This window comes from Artemia franciscana, chromosome 7 (genome assembly GCF_032884065.1).
Source record: "Artemia franciscana chromosome 7, ASM3288406v1, whole genome shotgun sequence".
Lineage (NCBI taxonomy): Eukaryota > Metazoa > Arthropoda > Branchiopoda > Anostraca > Artemiidae > Artemia > Artemia franciscana.
This window is the reverse complement of record NC_088869.1, coordinates 63226795-63248559: the sequence shown is the minus strand read 5'-3', so window position 1 is coordinate 63248559 and position 21765 is coordinate 63226795. Positions and strand designations below refer to the sequence as shown.

Sequence of the window (21765 nt, the reverse complement as noted above, 5' to 3'; positions counted from 1 at the left end):
CCGTAGCCGAACTGCAAGGGGTCAAGATATGCCAAGGACCTGTCGAGCCGGCTGCCTCGTTCCAGAGACAGCGAATCACGTCTCGATGGGCTGCATACGCACCCATCCGAATCGCGTCAAAAGGCATGACCGAATTAGAGACATAGCCGCCAAATGGTTAGACCAAGAAGGGTTCCGAGTGATTAAGGAGCCATCCTTCACCACCCTAACCCCCGGCACCAAACGAGCCATGGGACGTTGGAGACCTGATATCCTTGCAATAAAAGGCAAGGATGGGGTTATATTCGACGCCCAGGTTAGAGCCGAGGGGTACGACCTGGATAGGCTTCACAACGATAAACTGGATAAGTATAGATTAGCCCCCGGGCTGATCGATACCATCAAAGAATTACATAACCTTGAGACAGTAAAATGTGAAGCTATAACCTTCGCCAGACGAGGCCAGATAAGTCCTAAGTGCTATAAGGCACTAGGAGTATACTTTAACCCCCGTCAGCTTGGGTTTCTATCCAGAGTCGTCCTACACGAAGATGTTACCATTTGGTGGGCGTGGAACTCATCAGTCCGAAGAATCACACCACCTAGTAATACCAGAAGATCCAATGCTCCCGACCCAACATTTCCCCATGATCCAGCATAGCAGTCTGCCCCCCCTCACAACCGAAGAGGTGAACTTCCCTTAGTAGTACCCATATAGTTCCAGTTTAACCAACCCCTGCAGCATACCCCCTCATACCCAACGAAGAAGCATCAACCATCATTGAAGATTTCTGTTGTAGCAGCTTAACCCTCTATAGTGAATTCCCTACTGTATTAGTGTTACTCATATAGTTCCTGATTAACCCCATCCCAGCTGCTTACCCCGAAAAACCCCACCACCCAAAGGTACCTGAGTCAACGCTGTTTCCCTCTGGTCCTGTTTTACCTATTCTGCCTCTCCAGTTCCTGTTGTTCGTGTTCTACCTGCTCCTGCTTTACCCTCTCCAAAGTACCTGATATCACTGAATTGTGCCGAGAGAGTCAACGAAGTCAGTACACCATACCTTTATCCCTGATTACCTGTTTCCCTCTTCTGAATACCTGTCTTACCTGCCAATGAAGTTAATAGAGCAACAAAGTCAGATAGACCAGAGCCATGCGAACCAAGATGAAGAATCCCGCATAGAAGGTTATAAATTAAGTGGCAACGAAGAGTTCTTTTAAGTGTATTTATTTATTTATGTTTTATGAGGTGTTCATTTTTGGCACCTCATCCTTTTTGTAAGGGTAGATCCCCCACCCAAAGATGGGGAAACTGAATACATATGTTTAATAGCCAAATGCCTCGTCATCTAATTAGTGACGCGCACGAATGGATTAACGAGATTCCCACTGTCCCTATCTACTGTCTAGCGAACCCACTGCCAGGGGAACGGGCCTGGTAACGTCTGCGGGGAAAGAAGACCCTGTTGAGCTTGACTCTAGTTCGGTATTGTGGAGTGACATGAGAGGTGTAGCATAAGTGGGAGATGGTAACGTCGGCAATGAAATACCACTACTTTCATGGTCGCTTCACTTACTCAGTGAAGCGGAGGCAAGGCCCTTTGGGGACTTGTTTGTGGTGTCAAGGGAGTCCACCTGCGGGTGGCGCTCTCGATCCGTGCTGAGGACAGTGCCGGATGGGGAGTTTGACTGGGGCGGTACATCTGTCAAATGATAACGCAGGTGTCCTAAGGAAAATATCTTTTGTTAAAAAGAGGAGCCTGTGTTAAAAAAAACCTAATGGAGACTCGTATAGCGTAACAGAGGCAAAAGACATTCATGAAAAAGCCAAGGATGAGCTTGAAGAGACGGCGAGAGATAAATCCTACTTCTCGTCTTCACAGCTAAAAGCTGCACTCATAACATCCAAAACACTCCCCGCATTCAGCAGAGCCTTGACGGAGATGACCGGCGTGTATTTTTACGCCAGAGATGCACGGGACTGTGCAATTCAAATCCATGAACCTGAGCCAGCAGCTCCAACTGTCTCCATTAGACCAGTAACTCCTGTTGCTCCACCGTCAGCCCCTGAGCCATCAACCTCTGCGATGCCAAAGAGAGACCTTTTCTCCAGCGAGCTACTGATGGTGCCTTCTCGACCCCATCAGAAGGTTTGATGGACAAATATTGAATCGGACCCCGAGGACATCATAGATAGTGACGAGGAGGGTAGTGTTTACGACCCAATAGAAACTGTACAGGAATCTTCAGAATCCGAGTCCGAGCCTGAAGAGCACACACAGCTGTTAATAACCTCCTCCAAGAAAGAGGTAACCTTCTTCAATTGGCAGTCTGACATAAGGAAAAAGATGCAGGATTTGGGTTTCTACTACGTATACCATACTAATACCAAATCTCAAGAGGAAGCCCAAAAGATGGCGTACGAAGTGAAGTTACTGGAAGATCTCAAGAAATGGGCTTCAATGTGCGGAGACCTACAGACAAAGAAGTTTACAAATCCATTTGGATGTGCGCAAAAGATTGTCTTCTTTGTGCTGGAGGGCACAAAATACAAGTGGGAGAATTTCAACTCAGCCCAAAGAGTGGAATTATTCTTTGAAAAATTGGCTGAGTGTAGAATGCAGGGAAGCTCGAGAAACAAATACGCCCAGGGCTTCAGAAAATTCGTCGCTTTCATCAGCACACGCGGTAAAGAGGGACCGAAGAACTTGGATATACAATATGTCAACTCCGTCGTGAAGGCCCTGATTTACTTAGACAAAAGACAGTGCTCCCTCGCCACTGCTGAAAAGAGTCAGAAGGAACAGCAGCGGGCTTTCAGTACCCACTCATTTAATAATGAAGATTACAGAAATATGAAGGATGGCGTCGCAAATTTCATGCTTCCTATCCTCTGGCGTTTGTCGAGAAATCAATTACTTAACGAAGACATACCAAACTTGACGGCCTACCTTTGCTTCCAGGTGTCGTTCATGTTTGGTCATCGGCCTGGCGTCCCGGAAAATATGACTATCGAGGAATTGATGAATCGTCAGTTAGTAGAGGATGAAGGAGTGTACGTTATCCTTGTAGAAAAGCACAAAACTACAAGTTTAAAGTCTGCTGGAGTAGCAATCAGCCTTGAGGAAGAGAAGACTTTTCTGGAGTACCTCGAATTTGCTCGGCCGGCTCTGCTCAAGTCTGGTGCGGCGGGCCCAAAAAACTTCTTGGTGTCACAGAAGGGAAGAAAGCTACAGAATGTTTCGAAAATAATGAACAAGTTTCTGAGGAAGATTTTCCCAAACGGCATGAGGCTGGGGGTTAGTGTCCCCACCCAAACAACTGTCCGCCACCTCATAACAGCTATAAACAGAAGAGCGACGAATAAAACTCAGGAGCAGTGCCAAATGATGCACGAATATCTTTGTCACTCAGGTAAGTTTCGCTCATTCTATATAATTTTCATAATTTAAATTTTCTTTCCAGGTGAGCTCACCACTTACCATAGTCAAAAATTGATGATGAACTTATTGTAAATTTAATTCAGGGAACAAGCTGCCATTTTCTTGAGGCTCTTAGCCGCTCTTACCTCCTCCAGAACTGAATTAAATTGCAGGGCTGTTTTTCGTTAGAATGTCTACCTCTAGTTTGTAAAAACTATATAAGTGTCTAGTTCCTCCTGAAGGATTTTCCTAACCATTCTGTCTATTTCAGAAATAACTTCAAAAAATCATTGCGAAGCCTACGAATTCAAGAGGATTGCCGCAAGCAGAAATTTACTACAGAGCTGTTCCGAAGAAGTCCAAAAGTGTTCTGCTTCAGAAGCCATTGAATATTCAGACGAAGAAGAGGAGGAGTCAATGACCATGAAAATTAAATTCATGGACGTGGCAACGAGGAAAAGGGTGGTCAATGACGTAAGTTTTATTTTCCATTATGTAATATAGGCTTCTTAAACAGTCTTATTTGACCCTTTTCTTACTTACTCCCTGATTTTCACAATCCCATTAGACTCCGACTCCCCCGGTCAGCCTCCTTAGCAATCCCAACTTACTCTCCGATCCGTGCTGTTACAGAGAGAGTTTCGTAAAAGTTTTATCCCCTTTATTCTGGATAATAATTTGTGATTATGTACTTTCCAAATTCCCCCTTTCTCTTTTACCGTTTTTATTTTTGATTTATTATAATGTTCTTGTAATTTAATTTTCAAGCTTACTGATTTGCCCTTTATCTTTGATGATCTTGCCTTTTTAATTTCTTTTTAATTTTAAATGTTTGACTTAATGTACTGATTTTTTTTTTTTTTTTTTTTTTTTTTTTTTTTTTTTTTTTTTTTTTTTTTTTTTTTTTTTTTTTTTTTTTTTTTTTACTGACATATAAAGCGAATTTGGCTCTATAGCTTGTGATAGTCTTTTGAAAATAAATATTATCTTATCTTTTAGGCTCTAAACTTAACTTGGTATTTAATTGACCCTTTTCTTTCTTTCTAGGCTCTCAACCGCGTTCTCATAATAAGTCCCCTAGATGCATCTAGCCTACTGATTTCAAAACGGTGACTCTTTCTCTAATACGACACTGCAATCTTAACATGACTGATCTGGGCCTACTGAAGTGAGTTAAGGATCTTTATCCCGAGGGACTTAGGCAGGTCCGACTTCAGGCAATCCTCAGAGCAATTTCAGAGAAGCATGGTCTTAACACGGATATTTCGGAAGCCCTCACAGAAGAGAACGTCGCTAAGGCTCAAACCATTGACAATCCTGTCTATTTTAGCTTCAGAGGCAAGTTCAAATGCCATGGATTTAGGAAAAGGCGGTCCAAGGTAAGTCCTAAAATCAGGTAGAGAAGAAGAGCCGATATTAGCAAAATAGGAATTAAACGCATCTTGAACTTTTAGCTCTCCCTCTTAATTTTTGCCATCAATCACAACACATGAAGGGACAGAAGGCGGAAGAAAAGATGGCCTGATAACAGAATTGATTTCTTGCCATGTTTTCCTAATGTCTTTACTGCACGCAGACAATTTTGGCGAAGTAAATTTTAAACTCTTCTATAAGCTTTGAAAAGTCGAAGCCAAGAATCACGCGAAAATGGCTTAGAGGACCTCCAAGCCTTCTAAAGATTATTTTTCTTCCTTCAACTTTTAAGGAGTTCAGGAGTCTTCCAAGGATTCAAAGGGCTGTTCTTTTCAATGACGGATTTGACTGGGTGCATCACATTTATCTAAGGTAACTTGTTTCAAGGAATTATAAAACGAATTAAACGAAGAATCTATATCAGATTAATTTTCATAAATATTCCACGAACACCCCGCCAACCGTGACCTAATAATATGCAAACCCTGATCATTAAATTTTAAAGAGGAAATCAGCTCTTTGGCTCCTCCTAGGCAACCAATCGGAAAAATCATACATGGAAAAAACAGAAAAATGGTAGATATCACTCGTCAATACAGAATTTTGCACCAAGGTCAACGTTGAAAAAATATGATCAAGCAAAGAAGCGTTAGTGTTAGTTATGCGAGTTGGAATTCATGCAAAAGGCAATGTTCCACAAGCGAGCATTGTTGAAAGAAAATCCAAGGACTAGGATGACCTCCGGTCTCATAAATTAAGGTTGAAGTTTCCCATAACGACAGGTTCACTTGAAGGAAGTCGGATTATTTCCAAAAGCTCATCAAGAATCTGAAGGAAAGAAGGAAAAAAGTTTGTTTGTGGGATGGGGAGAGTCCCCCCCAAAAACATTTGTTTGTGTTTAATAAAAATCGGAAGAAATGACAAATATGCCCCACCCGATCTCTCATAAACTGACCCGCTGGTTTAAGCCATTTTTGCTTTCCACTGAGTTCTTGCGAATGCACACGCTATTTATAACCGTTATATCATTTATTAAAAAAAATTTCCCTTCTGAAATTTTTGCCCAGGGCAAGTGTCTCTTCCCTAAAACTGCCTATGTGCTGTTGACATCAAGGCTTGGCTCCCTGTTGTTATCGACACAGAATTTAAGTCTAGTCTGCTAACTACTTGGCAAGGATCGAGTGGTCCTTGTCACCAATAGCTCTTTATATATTCTTTTCTGTTTTACTAATAATGGCTGAAAGAGAAAAGAGGAGAATCTCAATGGCTAACTCCAAGACTAACAAATCAAAAACGATATTTACCTTCCATGACTCAGACAGTGACCAAGAATAGCAGTCGGCAACTTCTTCGGGTCTGTCACCAAATGCACAAGACTATGGAAATGCCAGTCAAGCTTTAAAAAGAAAAGCCACAAGTAAAAGAGGTGATTTTAAACGTTGGCGTGGAAAAAGCGGAGGAGAACGAGTGTGTCTTCTTAGTTTTTTTCTTTTAGCATCTTTCATTGACCAATGAGGTATTAAAGAATAACACAAAAATCATAAAAAAGCAAAAACTACGCTTAGATAAATATAAATATTTTCGAAATCCCATAAAATTTCAGATTAGTAATAAGAAAAATTAAGAAAATGGGTGTAAGGCAAGTAGAATTTGCAGAAGAATTTTACAGTCCGGATGATTTGCTTGAATAATCAATATTGTGTCTTCAAGAAAAAGAAAAATTATTAAACAGGATTAAAACAACGAGCAACTAAAGGATTTTTTTGCGGACTAAAGGATTTTGATAAAAACAGTTTGGATGCCGTCTTTGCCTAAATGGCAACTGTCAACCCTGCAATCAGTTTTGTACATATGGGACTGTGTTTTTTAAACAAAATAAAATAGAATCAAAGCAATGACAGTTTAAAGCAATGTGGACTTGAACAATTAAAATAAAATGAGGAATTTAAGACAGAAACTGAACAGGAAAACTAAAAGTAAGTAAATTAAGACATGTAATAAAGCTTCTCCGGTCCAATCTGGAAATTAACAGAAAATAATTTAAAATCCAGCGCTTAATTCTGGACTAGTTAAGTGCCACTTTTGGATTATATCCCTATTTGGTTCAAAAATGTTTGCAAGTACGAATTTCTCCCACTAAAGTAAACAAAATGGATATTTCTTGGGAAAGAATAGAAAAAATAAACTTATCATTCATTCAGGAAAATAATTTTTGAAGTACTCCAAAAACCAAACGGGAGGAAAATAATTTGCCAAGTAAACAAAACAACACACAATTCCAGCTTTGAGCAGAGATATCAACTACATATGGATGTTAAAAAGAAAAGATAGAAAAAAAAATAAGATAATTACTCTAAGATGAGAAATGTTTTTAAAATCCTTTTCAGGCACCAAACGAATGACACTTTCTAGCCAAATCAGGTAAAGTACTCCAGCCAGACTGACTGACATTCAGAAGTTGAAATCTAATCTGACTCATGGACTGAATTGAACCCGAATATTATCATGATTACGAAGATAGTATTTAGAAAGGTCGGAGACAAAAGTGGATCTAGTTTTAAGGGCTGCAGGAACCTCACAGGGCAATTGAAGAAAAACCAAAGACACACACATAAAACAATATAAAGTGAATTCAAATCGAGCAACGGTCCCTTAATGGGATTATTTTTATCAATGATAAGGTTTCTTGCTATTTATCTAGAGAGGTGTGTCAAAACAGAAGAAAATGTTAACATCCATATAATGGGGCAATATGTGACATGATGTTGAAATAAACTTTGAAATAGAATTTTAGTATCCACCCAAGATAAATATGTTTGAGCGTAATAAGGATTCCAAGATAAATTCATTTTAATTTTGACTAATATAATACCTGAACGAGAGATTCTTATCAAGCAAAATACTCAAGAACTGTACATAATGATCACTGTGTCTACTGAGAGAACCGCATGAAAGATTTAGCTCTGAAAGCTCGGCGCATGTCAGAGAATTTTGCAAGAAAATTGAGAGTTCATACGTAGCTATATGCAGTGCCAGGGAACTAACATCAAACCTCAGAATTAATCTGGTAAAATTAATGCAGATCTCTGGTTCTGTACTAACAGTACTGCCAAACGTAACTTGAATTTAAAAACTGGGTGAAAGACATTCCAGTTTGTGGATATGGAAAGAGTTGGGCAGATATAGACCACAGCAAACTATTTGTTTTTGGCTCATAAGCGTAAAAATAAGATTATTAACATAAATTAAGAACATAGATGGCCCTAGAACTCACCCTTTTGGGATACCGAATTCATTCTGAGACGGTGAGGGAAAAAGAGAATCCTCATAAATACCCCTTCCAGACAAATTAGAAGCAAACCAAGTGCTATACGTGCTATGGCGGATGCACATTGGTTTTCCGTACTGTTCGGATCGACAGGGAAAACACACTTAATTTACTTTAAATAAATACTTTCATTTAGCTCAAGTAATCTAGGCTAATTGAAAATATGATATTTGATTCTATTCAAAATAGTGCATAAGAGTGAAAATATCAAAGAGTGAAAATATCAAAGAGTGAAAATAACAAAGACATTTTCTAAGATGGGCAGCCTATCTATAATTTTGCCGTGGTCACACGGTGATTTTAGGATTGTGGCCTTTCAATCTATCGATTTTTTTCATTATTAGTGAATAAAATCTTAGAAATGGGTCTATGGAATCATTAAATTTAAAAATTTGTTTAACAAAATACAAGCTAAATTATTTGATAAGTAGGAGTCTGCTACTGGCTGGCTTCCTTTTCTCTGGTACCTTATTGTATTTTTGTTTATTATCATTACTATTAATGGAAAACTATAGTAAGATACTAAAAGGTTTTCAGATAATTTTCGGTCGTTACTGGTAAATACTACAGAAAAGCAGTAGAGGCCGAATTCTGCAACAATTTATGGTAAAGTTTTGCCAATTGTCAAGAATTTTTCAACATAGAAGTACTTGCAAAACTAGGAAGAATTTATGAAATTCTTTATTTCTCCTTGAGTTTTTATGGACTATAGGCGAAAATAGCCTAGCTTCATTTAATGACAAAACTGTATTTTTAGGTGCCAGTGATCGGTACACTATCGAAGTATAACGTTAATTAAATAAAAAAAACAAGTTTTTCAAATGAAAGTAAGGAGCGACATTAAAACTTAAAACGAACAGAAATTACTCCGTATATGAAAGGGGCTTTTCCTTCTCAACGCCCCGCTCTTTACGCTAAAGTGTGACTCTTTCTCTTAACTCTTCATTTTAAAACAGTAAAAAATCTTTAGCGTAAAGAGCGGGGCGTTGAGAAGGAAAAGCCCCTTTCATATACGGAGTAATTTCTGTTCGTTTTAAGTTTTAATGTCGCTCCTTACTTTCATTTAAAAAACTTGTTTTTTTTTATTTAATTTCTGAACGTTTTTGAATCAATGCATGTTTTGATTTTGGCTCTTCGCAGAAACGAAATTTGTATATTTATTTTTTTGGCTAAATGGCTTTTTCATAATTTTGATCGAGTGATTTTGAGAAAAAAGAGCGGGGGAGGAAGCCTAGTTGCCCTCCGATTTTCGGTTAATTAAAAAGGCAACTAGAACTTTTAATTTTTTACGAATCTTTTTATAAGTTAAAGATATACGTAACTTGTAAATTAGCTTACGTAAAGAACTTTTGTATTCTTATGTTTTTATTACATATATGAGGGGGTTCGCCCCCTCGTCCGTACCTCGCTCTAGCTTAAATTTTGTCCCAATTCATTAAGAATGACCCCTGAATCACAAAAGCCGCAGAATAAATAGTTTCAATTACTAAAAATACTTAAGCGTAAAAAGTGAGGTATTAGGAGGAGGTGAGCCCCTCATATGGGTAATAATTTCTGGTCGTTTTAAGTTTTAATGCTGCTGCTTACTTCTAGATGAAAAAAAAACTTTTTCATTTTTTTTTTTAAGTAATGCTAGTAAATCCTGCGCTCCCTTCATGGAAAATTTCTACCCCCATGACAAATTCCTCGATGGAATGCTCCCCCAGCATATCCCCCTCTTCTCAACCCCTGCCTCCAACCAAAAAATCCTCCTGAAAACGGCTGTACACTTTCCAATAACCATTACTATATGTAAGCACTGGTCAAAGTTTTGAACTTGTAACCCCTCCCACGAGGACTGTGGGGGAGTAGGTCGTCCCCAAAGATATAATTATAAAGTTTTTCGACTAAGCTGAATAAAATGGCTATCTCAGAATTCCGTTGAATAATTAGCGTGGGAGGGGGCCTAGGTGCCCTCCAATTTTTTTGGTCACTTAAAAAGGGCAGTGGAACTTTTCATTTCCATTAGAATGAGCCCTCTCGCAACATTCTAGGACAACTGGGTCGATACGATCACCCCTGGGGGAAAAAAACAAACAAATAAACACGCATCCGTGATGTGCCTTCTGGCAAAAAATATAAAATTCCACATTTTTGTAGATAGGAGCTTGAAAGATTCTATGACTTTTAGGGGGCGTTTCCCCCTATTTTCTAAAATAACGCAAATTTTCTCAGGCTCGTAACTTTTAATGGGTAAGACTAACCTTGATGAAACATCATCAAGAAATTTCATATATTATATATGAAATATAATAAGACTAAACTTCATTTTCGTTAAGATCCTACGACTTTTAAGGGGTGTTTCCCCCTATTTTCCTAAACAAGGCAGATTTTCTCAGGCTCGTAACTTTTGATGGGTAAGACTAATAAAACTTATATATTTAAAATCAGCATTAAAATGCGATTCTTTTGATGTAGCTATTGATATCAAAATTCAATTTTTTAGAGTTTTGGTTACTATTGAGCCGGCTCGTAGCTATTGGTATAAAAATTCCATTTTTTAGACTTTTGGTTACTATTGAGCCGGGTCGCTCCTTACTACAGTTCGTTACCACGAACTGTTTGAAAAGAAAATAATTCGGTATTTCGGGGCTTCTGACATTATTTCTCCTTTGCGAAAGTTAGGCTCAAAATTGGAAAAGGATTATATTTTTTCTCTGGGCCCCTTCCACCTTTTAGTTCGTTTATTTTCCCGTTAGTTTTCACCTGTTTTCGCTTTATAGTTTTGTTATCTCTTAGCAGTTCTTTCGTTAGTTGAGTTATGGTTGTGGTATATATGTTTTATCGCTCGTATAGTTGTGTTATTTTCAAATTATGCTCCATAATAGAGAGGTTCCGAACACCCAGCATTCTATATTAAGCTCTGAATTTGACGTTTTTTTCTAACGTGACCAGATTCGCCTTGCGCCCTTTTCATTGAATTTTTCTTCCCCCATGACATATTTCTCCAAGGAAAGATCCTCCCACATAGCCCCCTCCCCTCAACCCTACCCCCAAAACCAAAAAAAATCTCCCTGAAAACGTCTGTACACTTCCCAATAACCATAATTATATGTAAACACTGGTCGGAGTTTGTAACTTGCAGCCCCTCCCCCAGGGACTGTGGGGGAGTAAGTCATCCCCAAAGACATAGTTATTATGGTTTTCGACTATGCTGAACAAAATGGCTATCTCGAAATTTTGATCCGTTGACTTTGGGAAAAGAATGAGCGTGGGAGGGGGCCTAGATGCCCTCCAATTTTTTGGTCACTTGAAAAGGGCACTAGAACTTTTCATTTCCGTTAGAATGAGCCCTCTTGCGACATTCTAGGACCACTTGGTCGATACGATGACCCCTGGGAAAAAAAAAATAAATAAATAAAAACGCACCCGTGATTTGTCTTCTGGCAATAAATACAAAACTCCACATTTTTGTAGATCGGAGCTTGAAACTTATACAGTAGGGGTCTCTGATACGCTGAATCTGATTGTGTCATTTTCGTTAAGATCCTACGACTTTTAGGGGGTGTTTCCCCCTATTTTCCTAAACAAGACAAATTTTCTCAGGCTCGTTACTTTTGAGGGGCAAGACTAATGAAACTTATATAAATCAGCATTAAAATGCGATTCTTTTGATGCAGCTATTGATATCAAAATTCAATTTTTTAGAGCTTTGGTTACTCTTGAGCCGGATCGCTCCTTACTACAGTTCGTTACCACGATTTGTTTGACAAGGAATTTGTATTTTTCAGTCGTTGGGGAGGAAAGATGTCACTATTCACTCTGAAATATAGAACATTGTAGTAAACAAGGGCATCTATTGACAAAATTTAGGGGAATGTAGGTCAAATGAATTTTAAAAAATCTAATAGATATATTTTTTTTCGTTTACTTTCTTTCGTAAAAATTCAAAATATTTGCGTAATCCTAAACGCTGTTTTAAATATAAAAATTAAAACAATACTTATGTTCAAGTGTGAATAAGAAAATTTCATTGTGAAGATACCCAAGTAAAATCTCGTAAGTTAGAATACTTAAGGCAATAAAAAACCAGCATTATACCGTAAAAATATAATTTAGAAAATAAAATTTTGTGGTTCAATGGATCAAAAAATAATTGGATGTCCAAAAATATAGCAGCAGAAATCAGACCTGAATCGAAAGACGAATGTAGAAAATTTAAAAAAATTTAAAAGAGTAACTTAAGCATGCTCAGTTCAATGCTATACTCAGAAGCAAAACTGAAAAACTATGAAAAAATTCTTTAATTTCTAAAAAGTAAAGTTAACGAGTAAAGGAGACATATTTCAAAATTTTGCTAAATACAAAATATAATGTCATAGGTCAATTTTTGCTTAATCACTCTGAGTTCCATCCTTTGTAAAACAATTGCTTGACCTCGGTTGTGTGAACTGGAAAATTTCCATTCTCAAAAGACATTAAAAAACCTTGTGATAGGTGAGACGTTTAAAAAAAACGTATTTTATCCCCACGGCTGGTAAATAATCAGAACCAAAAGACACTGACCCTTTTTAAAAATCAAATGAAAGTTAGAAGCAACATTATAACTTAAAACGAACAGAAATCGTGACGTGTATCAAGGGGTTGCCTCCTCCTTAACGCCTCGCTTATTACGTGGATTCCTTTTTAGTACCTTTGTAAAAAAAAAGCTTCTTATTGTTCCAATTAAACGAATATAAGTGTTTCAGAAGTCTTTCTTAAAAAATTAGGGCAAAATTTAAACTAAGTGTAAATAATTAGACGTTGAAGAGGAGGCAACCCCCTTCATATAAGTAATAATTTCTGTTAGTTTCAAGTTTTAATGTTGCTCCTTATTTTCAGTTGAAAAAAAAGCAATTTTTCTCATTTAATTCCTGATTGTTTTTTAAATAATCCCTAGAAATCTGGCCCCACCTTAACTGAGAAATACCCTCCCTACGGATGTATCCTCCAGATACTGCAATCCCTGTGAAAATTTATCCAGGCAATTACCCTTAACAACTCCACTCGTAAAATTGAGATGGAGATGAGAAAGCAAGAAAAATAAAAACATTTTTGTATAGGAATTCTTGCAAATTTCCCCAGTGTATAATTTCCTTTAACAAGTTCACCCCCTGGAAACTTACCTCTTGATGGAAAATTCCCCGTGAAAAAAAAAGCAGAAAATTCGTCTCCCCACCCTAAAACGTACGCATGCTTCCCATTAACAAATACTATCCGTAAACAATGGGCAAATTTTAGAACTTAAAGACCTTTCCCCTGTGACCATGGGGTCATGTTATATCCAAAGGCATAGTTGTTGGGCCTTACAACTATGATGATCAAAATGGCTATCTAAAAATTGTAACTGGACGAATTTGAGGTAAAAACGGGATGGGGAGGGGGCAGTTGCCCTCCAATATTTTCAGTCATTTAAAATGGCTACTGGAAAATTTTAATTTCCGTTTCAATGAGCTCTCTCACGGTATTCTAGGATCACTGGGTCGATACGATCACCTCTTGGGAAAAAGGCAACAAGTAAACACGCATCCCTGATCTTTCTTTCTGATCTGAAAACTCTGCAATAAGGTCCTCTGATGCGTTGAATCTGATTGTGTAATTTTGATTAAGATTCAATGACTTTTAGGGGGTGCTTTTCTTTTTAAGAAATAAGGCAAATTTTCTCAGGCTTGTAACCTTTGGTGGGTAAAACTAAACTTAAGGATACTTATCTATTTGAAATCGGCATAAAAATCCAATTCTTTTGATGTATTTATTGGTATCAAAGTTTCGTTTTTAGAGTTTCGGTTACTACTGAGCCGGGTCGCTCCTTACTTACAGTTCGCTACCGCGAGGTGTTTGATTGACAATTTTGGTTATCTCAATCTTAGTAACAGGCACCATGGCCATCGATTTCAAGCAAGTTGGACCAAGATACACCTTGAAATATGGCTTAGAAAAAATTATGCTTAGTTAAGAAGCAATTGTTTGTTTGTTTTTTTACATTTGTAAAATAGATAAAATCCTGTAGATCATTAAGTTTACCCTAAACAGTCGAACCCTTAGCCATCAAGCTTGAAGGGAAAGACGAAGACAGAAATGAAACTTTGGGGATAGAGTTAAATGCATGGCTAGTTTTCTGAATATTCACTCCGTAATTTGAGAATTTTTGAAAATAATAAAGGCATTTATCCTTCCAAATCAAGCAACACTAAATAATCCTACAGTGTTTGAAAAGTGTCAGGCAAGTAGTAGTTGCACTTGTCGATGACTTCCTTGACTTGCAAGATGTTTTTTTTTCAAGTTTATTTTTCTCTAAGAAGGCCTGGGGTTATCTAGGGATTCAAGGCAATAAACATATTAGATGAGGAACCGCTAGTTCATTTAGCACACAGATTAACAAAAGAAGTTTTAGTAAACATATAAAAGTCAAATTGCAAACAAAATTCATATCTCTCTCAGATGTCAATATTTGATATAGATATCTCTTACAAACATCTCAAGGTGTCATTAATAACTGGGATCAATGAAAGAATAGCTATTTTTTTCCTTATTTTAAGAAAGGTGAACTCAAAGTGGGGGTCCTCTGGCTCAATCTCCTTAGCCCTAAATCAAGAAAAATTGTTAGGTATACCATTCACTAGCGTTAAATTCTGCATGGAATTAATAGAGAATTTTCTTTGAGTTGTAGTCTCCCTTTTTGTCGAATGTTTTATTCTTTTAGCAAGCAGTTAGGTACCAGCTTTGAATTGTGATTTGGCTGAAATCTTAAAGTTTCATAGGTATTCAGTGTTTTTCTGGCCCAATTTTCATAATATTTTCTTTGGAATAAATACAAAATCTACATCGGAAAATCGAGCCTTTCTTCGTGTTTTTTTCGTTCAAATAATTGTTTTGAGCTGCACATTTTGAAAATGCAGCGGGAGAGACCTTCGTTGTTATAGTGCATATTGAAGAAAGCAAATCTGATTATCCTTCCCTTTTAATTTCGTGTAAAAAAGATTTTAGCTGTGGTATAGTGCAAAAATTGGGTAAATCCTGACTGACTCGTTAGAGGAATAAGCTAAATCTTAACTGATGATAAAAACAGGCCAAGACCAAGTAGCACATAGTCAATGGGCTCGTGGTCCCTTCATTACTATTCTTACTGCAAATTTCCACCAAAAAGGTAAACCAACTGCTAATGCCTGGAAATCTATTTGACAAGCTCCTTGGGCCAAGATGATATGATGTACATAGTCCTAGAGGCTTACTAGTTCTGAGTTACCAAACAAATTGCTCAATGGAAGCACCTTACTTCGCTTGAAATTTGATGGCTTGAAATCTACAGCCATTATGACTTGGCCCAAAAACCGTCGGAGTTTATGGCTCAGATGCTAGCAGGCTTAAAATGTTCGTAGTTTGGAGAAATTTCTCCTTGTCTCTTATGGAGAGTGATATTAAAAAACATTACCGTTCATGCTTATCTTTAGGGGATACGGTGTAGCACACATGCACTATTCTATCTACCTTTTTGTGTTTCCTTCCTGTTTATATGCATTTAATGATAGGAAAATGTTCTTCAAGAAAGTAATTACTCAAAGATTGTAAATGGTAGTGTTAACACAATGAAGTAGTAGGCTACTGTATTTTCTTGTAAAGTTTCCTTTTCAACTTCTTTTATAGAAGCAGAACCAGTTGGTCTTACCAAATAATACTTCTTTCTAAATAAACATATATAAGGCTTAACGTTCTTTGGTCAAGTCGCAAAAGCTTCTCTTGGCACATTCTGTATTTTAGAAATAACAACATTAGAGTTGGTTTGTATTATGTTTTGGGACAAAGTAAATCACCAATAGACTGAGTAAACGTTATGTTCCAGGAGTCATAGCATTGGCGAGGTGTCAAAAACTACAATATAAAGTTCCGTTTAAGTAGAACTTCTGAGGTATTTTTTTTTTGGTCATTCAACCTCTGAAAAGAGTTAAAACATAGACATCACCTTAAGTTCCATTATGCAGATGTGAAAAGATAGTTCCTTTTGATACACCTGCCAGTGTTAAATTCAGAGTTAGGCTGAGGACTTGGGGGCGTCCCAATCTAGAGTGCATTCCTTCTGCTTAAAGTCCGTGTTCACGCCATGTCTGAATGACTTCAGGGTTCGAGATATGATGGTTTGATTAATTAATGAGTTCCGAAGTGGGGGAACGCGGATGAAAAGAAGTGATACCGTTGTCATCTGTTGGTAGTTTGCTTGGTTATTTTCTGGGTGTTTCTGTGGGGTTGTAAGGGAAGGCTAAGCGAAGGTTGTAAGCTAGGATTGGCTTTCAGATGCTTGATAGCTGTGATGACATCACCCCTTTTCATTCGGTAAACAATAGTTGGAATTTTCAATTTCGTGAGCATCACGGTAAGGAAGGGATCTCAAGTCTTATGGCATTTTGGTACCACGCCCCTGGACACTTTACTAAATCCACTTCTCCTTTTGCTTGTCAGTGTTTCAACTCCTCTGCTAGAACTTTGAGCTTTTCACGATCCTCCTTTGGGCTATAACCATAGAAACAGAAACTCAATTTAGTTTTAAGGAATTCTTCTAGAAAATATTTTCTAAATTTTTTGATAGTACAGAGAAAGAGAGATGAGGGGGTGGGTAAATATAGGGTTGTTAGCTATTCAAAAGTTTTTTTCCCGTTCAATATGCGCGCTGATGTACATTCCACAAGCTTGAGTCCTTCATCAGAGATGGGGGAGAAGGAAATCCGTACGCCACAATGTTAAAATGTCTTCAAAAGGCTGACGCTCAGAACGTGTGTTTCGTACAATAATCAGTTTTAGTTAAAGGGGTATAAGCAAGTTTGATATTTCTGTAGACACTGCGGATCCAACTAGGTCCTGATCAGTTAATACGAAGCATCCTGACTGAAGGGATTTTCAATCTACGAAACTCTGTTCGCAGAATCACTGACCTGGAGATAAAGTCACTTTGAAAATGTGTTTTTGTCTTGGAAAGGGTTTGACACAACTGAATGGCTGTGGCAAATTCCTTGAGATTTCACTGGAAAATCCTCAAGGAATTATCCATAATAGACGCTAATTTTGCTATCATAGCTCTGTCACAGCTGGAGGAGAGGAAGGATTGACTTTGTAATCTGGGCAAGACCAGTTACAATTAAAGAACTACATCACTTTGCTTAACAGTTTCTATATTCAGCAGGAGATAGGTCGAGAGATTTACCACAAATCCAATTTTTACAAATGTCACACTCTATGGTTGATTATCCTTCTTAGGAATAAATAAAAAAAAACAAGTGTTTTTAACTGAAAGTAAGAGCGACATTAAAACTTAAAACGAAAAAAAATTACTCCGTATATGAAAGGGGCTGTTCCCTCCTCACCACCCCGCTCTTTCCGCTAAAGTTTGATTCTTTCTCTCAACTCTACTTTTTAAAACAGCAAAAAACTTTAGAGTAAAGAGCGGGGCGTTGAGAAGGGAACAGCCCCTTCCATATACGAACTAATTTCTGTTCGTTTTAAATTTTAATGTCACTCCTTACTTTCAATTAAAAACATTTGTTTTTTTATTTGATTTCCGAACGATTTTGAATTAATGCATGTTTTTATTTTGGCTCTCCGTACATGAACAATTAAAACAAAATTCGCGTATTAATTATTTTTTTTGGCTAAATGGCTTTCTCAGAGTTTAGATCGGACGATTTTGACAAAAAAGCAGCAGGGGAGTAGACGTAGTTACCCTCCAATTTTTTGGTTACTGAAAAAGGCAACTAGAACTTTTTTTACGAACGTTTTTATTAGTAAAAATATGTGTAACTTACGAATTAGCTTAAGTAACGAAATTCTATATTCGTATGTTTTTATTACATTTATGAAAGGGTACGCCTCCTCGTCAATTCCTTGCTCTTTACACTAAAGCTTAAATTTTGTCTCAATTCCTTAAGAATGACCCCTGAATCACAAAGGCCGTAGAATAAATAGTTGAAATTAATAAATTACTTTAGCGTAAAGAGTGAGTTAGTAGGAGGAGGTGAACCCCTCGTATGCGTAATAATTTCTGTACGTTTTAACTTTTAATGCTGCTCCTTACTTTCAGTTTAAAAAACTTTTTCATATTTATTTTCTCATTGTTTTTTTTAATGCTAAAAAATCCTTCGCCCCTTCATGAAAATTGTCTTCCCCCATGAAAAATACCTCCATGGATAGTTTCCCCCGTGTAAACCCCTCCCCCAACCGAAAAAATCCCCCTTAGAGCGTCTTTACACTACCCAATAACCATTACTATATGTAAACACTGGTCAAAGTTTGTAACTTGCAGCCCCTCCCAAGGGGACTGTGGGGGAGTAAGTCGTCTCCGAAGACATAGTTATTAGGCTTTTCGACTATGCTGAATAAAATGGCTATCTCAGAATTCGGATTTTTTAACTATTGGGAAAAAATGAGCGCGGGAGGGGGCCAAGGTGCCCTCTAATTATTTTGGTCACTTGAAAAGAGCACTACAACTTTTAATATCCGTTAGAATGAGCCCTCTTGTGACGTTCTAGGACCACTGGGTCGATAAGATCACCCCTGGGGAAAAAAACAAACAAGTAAATACGCATCCGTGATCTGTCTTGTGGCAAAAAATACAAAATCCTACATTTTTATAGATAGGAGCTTGAAACTTCTACTGCCGGACTTTCGGATACGCTGAATCTGATGGTTTGACTTTCGTTAAGATTCTCTGACTTTTAAAGGGTGTTTCGCTCTATTTTCGAAAATAAGGCAAATTTTCTCAGGTTTGCAACTTTTGATGGGTAAGACAAAACTTGATGAAACTTACTATTAAGCCGGGTCGCTCCTTACTACAGTTCGTTACCATGAACTGTTTGATTAAGCAGAGCATGCTGTACACCTATCATGGCATTTAAATGGGCGGGTATGTTTGCCATGTGACTTGCTGTTTATAATAATTCTAGCTAGACCCGGTTTATTTGAAACTAAATTTTGGCAGGGTAGTTACTAGGCTCACTATCTCGTAATTTAAATTATTTTAATTACGACCTCATGAATTGTTATGTTGTATCAGATTAGCGACGCTTCTTGACTGTTATAGTCCTTTTGTTGGCCCTTTGGGAATTGCTACAGCTGTGTTCTGACCTTTGAGTCCCGTATTATGAAGCTAAGACCAAATCCTCTGTGCTACCACAGGACTTAGAAATTCACTAAAGGATAACGAAATCAAAAATTTGAAAGACACACTTGAAATAACTTCACCTATTCAGCATAAATAATGCATCACATATTCAGTCGAAATACGTACTGGTTTTTCACCCCATTTGTCAATATTAATTTTTATTTATTGCAGATAATTAATTCTGACAGTAGCTACTGGAGCAAAGTTAAGAAGATTTCAAATCCAAAGTAAAAACTTTGCTTGGTAAATTCTGCAACTATTGATGTGTCATTTCACTAGTGTAAACCACTCAGTCACACCAACAAGTGTTTATTTTGTAAAATTTGTTTACTAGAATCAAGCAAATATTTCATTATTCTTTTCACTTGATGATAATATTAGGGAAATACTTCCTACGTACTATTTTAAGGTTTTTAATAGCTAAACGCACTTTCTGGAGCACAAATTTATCTTCGGGCTTCCAATATATTTTCAATTATGAAAAATTGAAAAACTGTTTCGTCAGAATTTAATCCGCTAAACTTAGTGTATCTTACAGTTCATTCGCTGGATCAAGTGGGTTTGACTATCCTAAATTAAAACTTGGAGCCAGTGGTGGATCTCAAAGAGGTAGATCAAGGTCGAGCATGGTATCTCAGATGTTCATTCCTTCAAATCCAGCTTCAGGTGTGCCAATAAAGAAACCAGGCTACCTCAGTAAAAAAACGGGTCATAAACTTGTGAATATTTTTACTCCGACCTATTTTTTCGTTTGTCATGATTTTTTCTTATTATATATATTTGAGCAAATAAATGGTATATCACATACTTATTAAACCTATTTTTTATTGCTTGAGTTGTTTTGCTATCAAAGTTTGATGATTTTTTTTTTTTTGCTTCATAGATTCGTGTGGATAGTTTGGTGTGTCCACAGAGTTTAATTGATTTGCCTGCAAATAAAATGTGGCAATTATGTGCTGCACAATATCCCACAATGTAAACAATTGCTGGTTCTGAATTCAAACCTATTTTCTAGAGAAAGCAATTGTTTATCAAACCAAGCATAACAACAAAACTTTATTTTTTTTGCAAGAAAGTTCTTAAGTCGAGAATCATTGAGGAGGCGCTCAATCTCCTGGAATTAAGCAGACGCAGCCGAGTTTATTTCTCGTTGTGTATGTTGATTTATTTACTAGGCTCACTGAACGTCTGCCAAAGCCCAAGCACTGGTCTTATTCTTTTGACCAGAGCAAATTCGTCCAATTAAAAAAAATGAGAATTATTATAGATTTTCTCTCTGAGGGAGAGGGAATTGCAACAGGTCATCTAGGTCAGGGGGAATAATTCTGCTTGAATTATAGAACTTTTCTTTAAATCATATTTGAAGATTGTTTTCAGAAGAAAGAAGTACCATCAAAGGACATTGAAGGGGGGCACTGTCCTCCTTCAGTGATCAATCATCCATAATAAAAAACAATATCCCAACCTCCCTTATGGCTAAAGCCACTAAGTACTTAAGGCCTTAATATTATTGTTATTATTTATTGGAAAATCCGTCTTACAAAGAAAGCAGAAGAATGGGCAATAAACAAAAGAAAAAAAAGAGAAGAAATAAACAATGAGCGCGAAAACAAACACTTAAAAAAAAACACAACAAAAGCATCTTAACTACTGGGCCAATACTGATGCCCAGAGATGGTTAAACTTCGGCAAACAGGAATCATAAGCATGAAAATAAACCATAAATTAGTGATTAATTTAAAAATTACTGCACGATATAAGGTTATGACACAGACATACAAAAATACAGTTTTGAACAAGATGGAGCAAAAGAGAGAGAGAAAAAGGAAAACAAACAGCAATAACATAAAAAAGAGGCTCAGACTACTGAAGTAGTACAGAATACCATTCCTGGGCAGTCATATTCACTTTTTTATAGTGTTTAGCTATTACTCTAGCCACTGCAATATTCGGGTCAGCAATTTTAAACTGACGGACAATTTTTTAGTAGCTTTTCCAGGGTGGAAGGGGGACTAAATATATTGCAAAACGGAAGAAGATCGAGCTTATTCTTTGTTTTTGTCAGTAGTAGTTAACAGTTTCCAAAAGGGTGAAATATACAGAATGTGAGTGAGAGCTATTGCATTGAAAAGGCTAGCTAGCGAATGCCGGTTAAATCTGAACTCAGCCTTCTCACATTCTCCTCTACCCAAAAGCATCAGATAGAATTTTTGAGATAGCCATTTTGTTCAAAATTAATTTAAAAGTTTTTCCACACTGTATGTTTTTCAAAAAAAGTAAAAAACTCCATTACGTTAAAAATGAGCAGAAATAAAGTCAGATAACTTTTCATACGTAAAACCACCACAAATCACTATCAATAAAAAAATGACTCAAAACGAACAGAAATTATAATAAACAATCGAGTCGAACTCAAAACAAGCAAAAATTAACATGAGAAGGGCTGAAAACCCCCA

The 21765-nt window shown here is 37.2% G+C and overlaps 2 protein-coding genes across 6 annotated transcripts in view; one reads left to right on the top strand and one right to left on the bottom strand.

The window, feature by feature from the left end:
* The window catches only part of LOC136029581 (uncharacterized), a 79477-nt gene extending 71545 nt beyond the window's left edge, over positions 1–7932 (bottom strand). Inside the window, exons 1-2 of one of the 5 annotated variants that reach the window (XR_010618082.1) lie at positions 7690–7932; positions 6122–6213 (exon numbers count right to left, since the gene is read on the bottom strand). The gene's annotated coding sequence lies outside the window, so the exon portion shown is untranslated. The remainder of the gene's footprint in view (positions 1–6121; positions 6214–7689) is intronic. The other 4 variants (XR_010618080.1, XR_010618079.1, XR_010618078.1 and 1 more) reach the window with 4 other exon arrangements.
* On the top strand, positions 1755–20131 carry LOC136029580 (uncharacterized). Its single transcript, XM_065708075.1, has 4 exons — positions 1755–3396; positions 3676–3878; positions 4452–4783; positions 19848–20131. Exons 1-3 carry the CDS (start codon positions 2331–2333, stop codon positions 4515–4517), a joined length of 1335 nt encoding a protein of 444 aa, XP_065564147.1. The 5' UTR covers positions 1755–2330; the 3' UTR covers positions 4518–4783; positions 19848–20131.
* Positions 20132–21765: the final 1634 nt, after the last annotated feature.

Bases quoted from the DNA above. Each gene is read 5' to 3' on its own strand.
- LOC136029580 (XM_065708075.1), top strand. From the start codon at position 2,331: ATGCAGGATTTGGGTTTCTACTACGTATACCATACTAATACCAAATCT. The intron at 3,397-3,675 runs GTAAGTTTCGCT...TGTCTATTTCAG, and splicing joins CGAATATCTTTGTCACTCAG to AAATAACTTCAAAAAATCAT. The intron at 3,879-4,451 runs GTAAGTTTTATT...CTTTCTTTCTAG, and splicing joins GGAAAAGGGTGGTCAATGAC to GCTCTCAACCGCGTTCTCAT.